Source organism: Quercus robur, chromosome 12 (genome assembly GCF_932294415.1).
Source record: "Quercus robur chromosome 12, dhQueRobu3.1, whole genome shotgun sequence".
In the NCBI taxonomy this organism is placed as follows: Eukaryota; Viridiplantae; Streptophyta; class Magnoliopsida; order Fagales; family Fagaceae; genus Quercus; species Quercus robur.
In genome coordinates, this window is record NC_065545.1 from 29,192,666 (window position 1) to 29,203,554 (window position 10,889).

Below are 10,889 nucleotides of genomic sequence, written 5' to 3' on the forward strand. Positions count from 1 at the left end.
ATTTGATCTTACGATCCACGATCCTACCTACCTCTCAGCCCTCTCAATGGTGAGCCATCGCTGCTTTCAAGCTTTCTTAAGTATTTAGATGATTACGATGATTACGCCATGGATGTTGATACTAGGAAGGATATAGATGATGAAATGAGATATGACAATGATAGTGACTAGATTAGAAGAACTTTAGAATGGGAATTCTCTTTTGGATTTCATATTTGTAATTAGCTAGTTTATCTTAGATTGAGAATTCTCTTTTTGAATTACATATTGTAAATTTGTAGTTAGCTAGTTTTTATATGCTAACTAGCCTAACTTATTTTGGATTTGGAACTTAGAATTTGGAAAACATTTTCCATATGTGTAGATAATATTTTGGTACTTAGTTGCTATTTAAACATGTACTGAACTTTTTAGATACATTATGTCAAAAGTTAAATATATTTTGTTTCGTTAGAATAACATAAGAACAATGTAGTGCGTGCAAATTACATTTTATGATGCAAATTTTTTTTTTAATGGATGGATTCATATTTTAAGTGATTATATAACATACAAAGTCACTATCAATAGGATTTTTGCTTAAAATCTGAAAATAGGTAGGATCTTACGATCCACGATTTGATCTTACGATCCACGATCCTACCTACCTCCCATGATCCTATGTAGGATCCCGATTTTGACAACCTTGGGAACAAGGTTCCAAGTATCCGACGAATATTTCCCAATCCAGTTCCTCAAACTAAACAAAATATCTTCACACTCCTTGGATACAAAACACCACAAAGGGTAAGCTACCTTGCAATGAATCAAAAGGTAATTCATCCCTTCCTCGCTACACCAACACATACAAAACCAATCCACTATAGTATATCCTCTCTTCCTAAAATTGTCACAAGGATCTTCCCCCTTGCCATCGTCCAAACAAAAAAAAGGCACTCTTTGAGGGGTGTTCACTCCCCAAATACCCTTCCAAGGGAAAAAAGATAGGAGATGACCCTCTTAAAGCAACATTAAAAGAACGAATATCAAAATTCTCATTTTTTCCTCCAATGCACTTGATCTGCACTTGATCTCCACCCCTAGACCGAGGAACATGAGAGTATAAAAGATGAAGAAAGGTAGCCATCAAATCAAACTCCCAATCATTAGAAAGACGAGAGAACCATACATTCTAACTTCATTCCCCCCTACTTGCCTCACCAATAAAGACTCCATAGAGGCTTCATGATCCAGGGAATTCTCAATTAAAAGCGGGAAAACCACTTTCAATTGTTGGTCATTGCATCAACAATCATACCGAAGCGAACTCTATTTCTGACACCTACCTCAAACCAAATATGTTGGCTAAACATCTCCTAAACCATCCTTACACTCCCTCAAAGACCACAAACATGGAAACCCCTACCAAGCAATGATCTCCACCCCTCCAATCCTCCCCAAATTTAAAAGCAATAATACATCTCCATAATTGTGTCTCCTCAACCCCAAACCTCCACAACCACTTTCCCAAATGGGCTTCATTGAATGTGGTAGTATTTCAAATCCCCAACCCTTCATTAGCTATAAGAGTACAAACCATATCCCACCCTACCAAATGATGCTTATGCTCCTCTCTCAATCCTCCCCATAAAAAAGTTTTTTTGTAACTTCTCTATTCTATTCGTTGCACTAGTGGGAATAGTGAATATAATAAGGGCAAGTAATAGGTGGGCAAACTCGAAGGCATGTTCTTCAATAAAGTCAATCTACCACACTTTGACAGATATAATTTCTTCCACCCTGCCAACCGTCGTTCAATCTTCTCAAAGATGAGATTCTAAACAATAGTAGACTTATAAGGAGCTCCAAGGGGCACACTAAGGTAAGATATTGGCAAGCTCCCTACTTTACATCCCAAAATATTTGCTAGGGCCGCATTTATATTCCCTATCTCCGTAGCAGGTACACCATTTCACTCTTATTAACATTATCTCTCAATTTAGTCACCGCCTCAAACAAATCAACAACCATCTAATATGTAGAATTTACTCCAGGTTGGCATCACAAAAAAATGGCAACCGCTTGAAGAATTAAAGAAATCAATCAGAGAACCATTAATAAGAATTGAATATTGAACCATGGATATACAAGCATGAGTCCACTTTCTCCATCTCTCTCCAAAATCCATCCTCCTCAACAAGTACAAAAGAGCCTTCCCAATTAAAATGGTGATAAACTAATGCAAACTCATGGATAGAACTTACCCTTGAAAATTGGCTTGCAAGGGAAGGGTTCCAAAAAGCTTATATACACATGGTTAAGCATGCACATAAGCCATGTGAGACACTTGGATCATAACATACCATTATGCTCCATATATAGTTGCCATCCACGACTATTCACTTTATTGATAATGACCTGATGGGAACCTTTTTTTTTTGTTTTGTTTTGTTTTTTGTTTTTTTATTATTTTTTTTTTTTTGTGTATGGCTTTACTCACTCATCAATTATTCAATGACTTAGTTATGTGAGACACTTGGATCATAGCATACCACTATGCTCCATATATAGTTGACATCCACAACTACTCACTTTATCGATAATGACCTAATGGTAACCATTTTTTCTGTGTATGGCTTTACTCACTTATCGGTTATTCAATGACTTAACAAGACATTTTAATTTAGCCTTTAGGTTGCCCCCTCCGAGAATTGACCACAAAGTCACAACTCATTTGATCTCATACTCAATGAGTTACAATTGGTGGTTAACTCTTATATCAAATGATACAAACCCATGGGTACATTAAGTAGAATTTACCCTTGAAAACTAGCTTGCAAAGGGAGGGTGTTCAGGAACTTATATACACATGATTAAGCTTGCACTTAAGTCATGTGAGACACTTGGATCATAACATAAACTTTTTCAGTGTCTAACTTACAGAAGAATTAGGGAATATTACTCCTTAATCTACTGTGCACACACTCATTAATTAGCAATGAGCACCGAGTCCAGTATTCTTCCTCCCACAAATGAGTTATGAGACTTAGAGATAGGATTATCCAATACCCCTTTCAATGCACTTGTCAAAACGTTGGTTTCATGGCCAAGATTTTATCGATACTTGTAAGGCTTAATTGTTATTGTATTAAATGTTTGACAATAGTGAAATCCTTTATATATTTAAAACAATTATCTATGATGCCTTTCTAATTGACCTCTTTGGACCCAATTACTAACAAATTTTAGAGAAAAAATTATACATTATACCATAATTACAAAATAATTATTTATTCCAACGCATCGCATGAGTTTGCAACTAGTAACTCATAACTCTTAACTCACATCTCTTACTCATTTTCTCCTAACCCACACATCCAGTTTGTTTGGCATTCCATATCTCATAACTTTTTTCCCTCTTCCAAAACTCACTTTAACACTGTTCCTGTATAGTGTGTCAGAAGGCCAAAATTGGGAATTAACCTTGTTTGCCAAATAATATAATTAGTAGACACTGTTTTGAAAGTATATTTCATACTAACATCTCGAGTTTAAAAGACTCGATTTAAGGCCTATAAATCGAGTCTCAAAGACTTGGTTTTCATGTTATGATCAAATTTGAGCTAGTGCTTTTCCATGTGGCGTCCACTTGGAAATCGAGTCTTAGAGACTCGATTTATATCTGTAAAACATTTACAGTGAAAAGATTTTCAAGTGTTTGGAGTACAAAACACAGATCAGCCACCATCAACCACCACCAAATACAAGCACAGACTAGCCACTATCAACCTATAAATCCGAGCATTAATCTAACAATTCAGCACAAATCCAACCAAATCCACCCCCAACAACCACCTAAAATCCAGATTAAAAAAATAAAAACCCCAAAACTTATGACTTGTTTGGCTTGTTGATTGGGGTTCTCTACAAGAAAATCCAAAAATCCACGACCCTAAAATTTGGATTTGAACTTGAGAGGAATCCACTATCATGGAGGCCAATTGGCCATGGAGGCTTCCGAGAGAGAGAGAGAGAGAGAGAGAGAGAGAGAGAGAGAGAGAGAGAGAGAGAGAGAGAGAGAGAGAGAGAGAGAGAGAGAGAGAGAGAGAGAGAGAGAGAGAGAGAGAGATACCGATCATAACAGATGAAGGTAAAGGAAGCCACCATCGCGATAGCGGTGATGAGAGGCCATAGGCGACGATGCAAGGGCTTCAGCTATGGTGGTCATGTCTGATGAGAAGGTGGGGTGGGGTGGGGGGAATGGTTTGTACATGAGAGAGCTGAACATGTGTGTAAGGAGGTTGAAGATGCAAGCTTAAAACATTTTCCTTGTTTTGTAAAGGGTCGGCTTATAAATCGAGTTTTAGAGACTTAATTTCTAGGTGGATGCCATGTGAAAGAAACGCCAAATTAGACGTGATCAGAACACTGAAACCGAGTCTTTGAGACTCGATTTATAAGCCTTAAATCGAGTCTTTTAAACTCGAGATGTTAGTAAAAAATATAGTTTTGTAACAGTGCCTACTAATTATATTGTTTGGAAAACAGTGTTAATTCCCAATTTTGGTTGCGTCAGAGTGACTCGTCTCCCTACTCACTCACCCACGTGACATCTCTACATATCCATTTTTTCTCTACAAGACCAACCCAGAAAATACCATAAAAATACAAATCATTGACTTGAAATCACCATTAAAATACCAGACCATCTTGTACAAAACCCATAGATACTAAAATAAATAAATCCATAAAAAGTAACAGACAAACCCAAAAAAAAAACCCACAGATCTTGAACCAATCTACCCAAACCAAAGAGGGAGAGAGCGACAAAAGTTGCGACAGACCAATAAAGACTGAAAGAGCAACCATAGCTGCGACAAACCAAGCTAAAGGCTGTGAGACCGAGAGGCTGTGAGTTACTTGTGCAGTGTGTGATGTGTTCAGCTTGAAGAAGAAAGAAAGAAGCAATAGTGTGAAGAGATGAAGAAATATAGAAAGAAAGAATAGCAGTGAAGAAGAAAGAAAGAAAGAAAGAAAGAAAGAAAGAGAAAAGAAAGAAAAGAACAAGGAGAACTGTTGGCTCTTAAGTGGGTGTTTGACTTGATGTGAACTAGACAGTGAGATGGATGGGTTCCCTTTGGTTGCATAAATTTATCAAAATGCCGCCATAACTCATCATCCAAAAACATAAAAAGTTTGTTCTCAATTTCTACAACTCAAACTTAATTTTTTATTTTTTAGTATTGAATAATGGAAACAAACCCAAATAAACTGAATTGTGGTAGGGCAATGAAATTTGAGAATTGAGTTATCAGAGATTTAGGTGATGGAGACTCACAAACCATACGTAGCCTTAGCTCTCCTTCAAGTATGCTTGGTATTTCTAAAAACTTATTTGGTTTGTGTGTAAGGGTCCCAACGCCCTTATATTTGTAGCCCTGACCACACATAAACACTGAAGAATCTAGCTATGGAAGAACTGTCATGTAATCATAGTGAAATCAGAGTTTTTGAGTTGCTATTACTAAATTTTTAAGTTGATATTATGAGAAAGCAATTATATTGGATTATGCACTTTGGGTTGTCTGGCTTTGCACTGCGTTAACCTGCCATCCTTGGAGAATGCTAATCGTTTTGTCTTTTCCATGTATCATTTGTAACATTTTTCTCTCCCCATTCTCTTGATTGTTGGATTTTTTTTTTTTAATAAATTCTGGGAGTACTTCCTTACCGGCGGCAGTTTTAGAAATTTTTTTCAAAGATGTCATTAAGAAATTTATATTAAACAAAATTTAATAAAAAGATAACTTAAATATATTCAGTTATCAACACCAAAAAAATAACATGTAAACAAATGAAGTTTTCAATTTCCTTTTACAAGTTTTCATATTTTAAAATCGTTATATGATAGTTTATTATCAGTTGTCATTATCTATTATCATTATGGATAGGTGTGATCATTTTATTTTGTTAAATTTATATAATTTTTTAAAAATAATTTTATGCTATTGTAATGATCTATTTTTCATTATTTTTATAAAATATTTTAAACTAAATAACAAAACTCAATCCACTTGCACTATATTAATTATTGACCAATATTCCATACTCATCTATACATAAATAATACAAACCAATCAAATGAATGAATAATCTCTAACTTTACTATTTTTTTTCTTTGAATTACTAACTTTATAACAAAAAGTTATTATAACATGATAACAATACTCACACAAGTAACAAACCTTATGTATTTCCTAATAATATAATAATATAAATTTATGTTATATTTTACCATATATGCACACATTCACACATATAACAATTCATACAAATAATATTATAACAAAAATAAATATAAAAATCACACAATCAATATAGAGTCTACACACAGGGACGAAGGCATAGTTTGAATTGCCCCTCCCCCCAATATATATATATTTTAAAATATTAGTATATACATGGGTAATAATTTTAACAATTTTGTTCTATAAAATTATATTTTGCTCCCCCTTAACAATATTATTAATTCTTTTAAGGGCGATGTTATAGTCACAAACTTTTCTACAACATTTTTATAAACTATTGAGATAGCAAATTCTTATTGGTTTGCATTTGGCCCTTTACTTACATAACTTTTTTACTTACCAATATTAGTTACTTACCATATCAGCAATTTGTAAAATAATTTGTAACACTAGCATTTTCATCCTTTCAAAGATCATAAAAAAAAATTTATAGATCTAAATTCTAAAATAAAATATACAAGTCCAAAAAAATTAGCCCAACGACAAAATTACCTACAGTAAAGTTAAGAAAAATTAAGCTCAGTCAACTAATTTTACCCAAAACAAACAATCAACCTCTTAAAAAAATTTTAAGTAAAATAATTTTGTTATTACCCAATAGCAGACACATGTATCAAAGACACAACAAAAAACAAAACCCTAAGCAATTGAGCCAGAGGTTGGAGCTACTACACACAGCTAGTAATAGAGCTGCTCTCCTAAACTCCAAGTCTTGGCTTCATCCACACACACACATATAATATAATATAAGTCTATAATAAAGAGAGAGATATTCATAACTTACAAATAATCACTTTTACTTTTAAAGTTGGATATACAAAGATAGTCAGATAGAAAAGAAAGATGAGATGAGTTTCATGAGGGGGAGAGTGATCTGTAATTTAGGTCGTTGATATGTGTTTGGTTTTGGGATGGACTGATTTGTGTTGTTTGATTTTGATATAGGTTGATATGTGATCCGGATGTGCAAAAATATTTTTTAAGGGTAAATTAAATTAAATATATATATATATATTCAAGCCAAAACTACGTGTGGAGCCGCCCCTGAAAGCTGCAATTAAAAATAGAAAAAGAAATAAAAATGTAGGAGTACCTCTGGGGATTTCTCTACTCTGATACATTATCTACCGAAATCTTTTCTGTATACTTATTTGCTGTTTCTTTGAGTTTTTCAAATGATCAACTTCAAATTAAACGAGGGCTAATGTTATAAGAAAATATATTGAAATGAGACATAAAGTACAAGGATATCTTGAATAACAATACAAGTCACTGACTGCATTCCAAGTCTACATGACTGATTGCTTACACGAACCTGACAGAGATTGGGCTTCTAACAGAATGTTTAACAGAAACCCAATTTAGAAACCCTTGCCCATATTTTCTGATTTTGGTACCTGAATCAATACGACTGAATGTCACTGCATATCTCACTTTCTGGTTCACCTCTGAGAAGTGAAGGATATTAGGTTGGACAGTCACATAAACTCCTGCTGGCGCATCCACAGTAACCACATAAATTGAATTTGCCTCACCGACATTTGTCACGGTCCTTGTAAATGTCTGAGATGGTCCCAAAGCAACAGAAAATGAAGGGTAGTTTAGATCTCCTTCAGGTATGCTTGGTATATCTGAGCAATTTATTGGATTTCGAGCAATGAACCCAACTTCCAAATCCTTGTAGCCCAGACCACACAGATATGGTATATAATCTTTTGGTTCAATATCATAAACCAATCCTGGGTCATTTGCTCTTGAGGGATTGACATGGCCTGCACCTGTGGCAAATAAATCTGCACGCTGAAGCATTTGGTCAGCAATGAATGTGCCTTCAACATTTAGTATATCTGCAGAAGTCATTATAGCAGATTTAATGGCTGCAGGTGACCAATAAGGATGAGAACTCTTGAGCAAAGCTGCAATGCCACTAAGATGAGGGCATGACATTGATGTGCCTGATATGATGTTGAATGTGGACTTTGATTTTGTGTTATTCTCAAGAGGGAATGGCCATGCTGCTAGAATGCTCACACCCGGTCCAATGATGTCTGGTTTCAGAATGCCTGGGCTAGTTAGGCTGGGGCCTCTTGAAGAGAAAGAAGCAACAACGGGAGATTTTGAGTTTCCAATGACTGTTCCTTTGAATAAGATTGTTGCTGTAGGTGTTGCTGTAGAGTCTATGTAGGCTTTGATCTTTAGTCCAGCAGCATTGCTGACGTGTGTTGCTGGAAGAACATGAGCATCAGCTGAGGTACTGAAGCCATCACTTTCTTGATTCATGAGAATCATTGCAATACCCCCATTGTTTTTAACTTCCTCCCCCTTAGCAATTCTTCCAGTCCCCCCTCCTCGCTTGCACAGAACTACTTTCCCTTTGACATTGAGATCTTTTAAGGACCCTACAGTACAAAATCCAGACCCAGGTTTACCGGTCATGCCAGCATAAACAAGAGGCAATTGTGTTGAGGGAAATCCAGCAGCTTGGAAGAGGGATTCGCCATCAAATTGTTCTCCATTTCCAAGCTTTGCTGCGGACACAATGCTTCTATCAATAGTGCTTGCTCCAACTGTGAGAATCCATGGGGCATCATTAGATAGTGTGGAGTTGAAAGGGCCAGAATTCCCAGCCGAACAGCTTACAAATATTCCCTTTTGGATTGCTGCAAATGAGCCTATTGCAATGCTGTCCTTGAAAAATGGAACTGAAACCTCGCCAAGTGAGAGTGAGAGCACGTCAACCCCATCTTCAACAGCTGCATCGAGCGCAGCTAGTATATCGCTTTCGGGACAATCTTCTCCAAAGCACACTTTGTAAATTGCCAAGTGGGCATAAGGGGCCATTCCTATTGCTGTGCCATTGGCATTTCCTAGCACATCAGCATTCTTCACAAACCTACCAGGAGCTGTGCTTGCGGTGTGGGTACCATGTCCTTCCTCATCGATTGGTGTCTCAGCTTTCCCTCCCTTCATGGCCTTAGCTGCAATGTTGAATGACCTTGCACCAATTAGTTTGTTGTTACAGACGGACACATTAAACTCACACCCCACTTTCCATTTAGCAGGAGGTGGTGGCATTCCTGCATCACTAAACGAAGGATGGGAAGGAAAAATTCCAGTGTCTAATACTCCAATAATCACTCCCTTTCCAAAATTTGATTCTTTCCAGAATCCGAATTTCTGATGCAACCCCAAGAAATGGGGTGTGTGTGTTGTTTGTGGATGTAATATCCTTTCAGGATGCGCTGACACGAATCCATCCTTTTCTTCCATAGCTCTCACATCCTCCTCGGTGAGTCTTGCTGCAAAACCACTGAGCACATTGTGGTATGTATATAACATTTGTGGCTGCTGCTCCTCCGAGCTCGCAGTAGTAGTAGGCAGAAAAGAATTGTACCAGCTGTCCAGATCTTCTGATTCAGCAAAAACTCTACCCATTGGTTGATTTACGTGGATAATGTAAGTTTGTGAGTTTCTCGTCTCGGTACTTTTGGTGACAGATGAAAATGCATTTCCATAAGCAATCTCAAAATAGAATTTAAACAAGAAAATGAGAGGGATGAAACGTGCAAGGGTAATAGCCATGTTGGGTGACAATACACCTTTATGCATGAAGTAGAAGGGGACAGAAATTCTGAGTTTCTTTTGTGACCTTAAATGGTTATCACAGTGACTTATATAAGAGAGAGTGAGTTAGCAGGGCCGACTTCACCACGTAGGTTTATTCTGAAAGCAGCAGATTGCTAGTGGAGCCTTTATGGTCTGGTGAGTAGGGAAATTTTCTCTAGTGATTCCAATTATCCTCAAGGCAACAGTATATGTTAATTGTCATACCAAGCTTGTCTTAATTTGCTTATAGTAACTGGATGACACAGTCATTGATTGGACACGTTCCCTTGTAATCCAGCAGGAATCTAGTTGCAAATGATGAGGTCTCGGATTGTGGAGAAATTATGGGGTTCTCAAATGATCAATTTGTGTGATGCGATGTTTTCGTAATATGCCACTGGCAATCATTGATGTGAGAGATTCTGTGGGAAGCCTATTCCTTTTATATTCTAAATCCATTGTGCGTTATTTTTAGAAAAATGAAACTCCCACAGTTATAGGCAAATGATCTTACCATCTTTTACGGGGTTCAACTTGGGACTTATTCATCTCTTGTTCAGTAGGGAGGAGAAGTTTTCTTCTATCTAGAACACCAATTGTGGCCTTTTAATTTGCTTCAAGGGAATGTAGGTATTTTTCATTATGCTTGACCAAGACCAAGCTACCAGGAATTGGTTCCCTTAATTTGCTTGAGAAACGTACTTGGGCTGCAATCTGAAATATGGTCTGGTGATTTCAGTTTTGCCATAATTTAGAACGTCACTGAAGAAAAATTTTACAACGTTGATACACGTGAAAAGTGCTATGGTTATAATTTTTTTAAATTTTTTCCCCTTTTGATAAAGTGTAGTTTTATGGGTATAAATCACCGTTGATGATGGACAAATTTCTTTTGAAAATCTTATTACCTAACCTCAAAATTAAATAAAAAATTTCGTGACTTAAAAGAGATTGGTCCAGTGGTTTTCAGCCAAGACCTTATGAGTTCAAGGAGGT

General features: G+C 36.4%; 1 protein-coding gene across 1 annotated transcript; it reads right to left on the reverse strand.

Annotated features, from left to right (window-relative positions):
* Window positions 1-7,592: 7,592 nt before the first annotated feature.
* Window positions 7,593-9,896, reverse strand: LOC126707941 (subtilisin-like protease 4). Its single transcript, XM_050407696.1, has one exon. It carries the CDS (start codon window positions 9,894-9,896, stop codon window positions 7,593-7,595), a length of 2,304 nt encoding a protein of 767 aa, XP_050263653.1.
* Window positions 9,897-10,889: the final 993 nt, after the last annotated feature.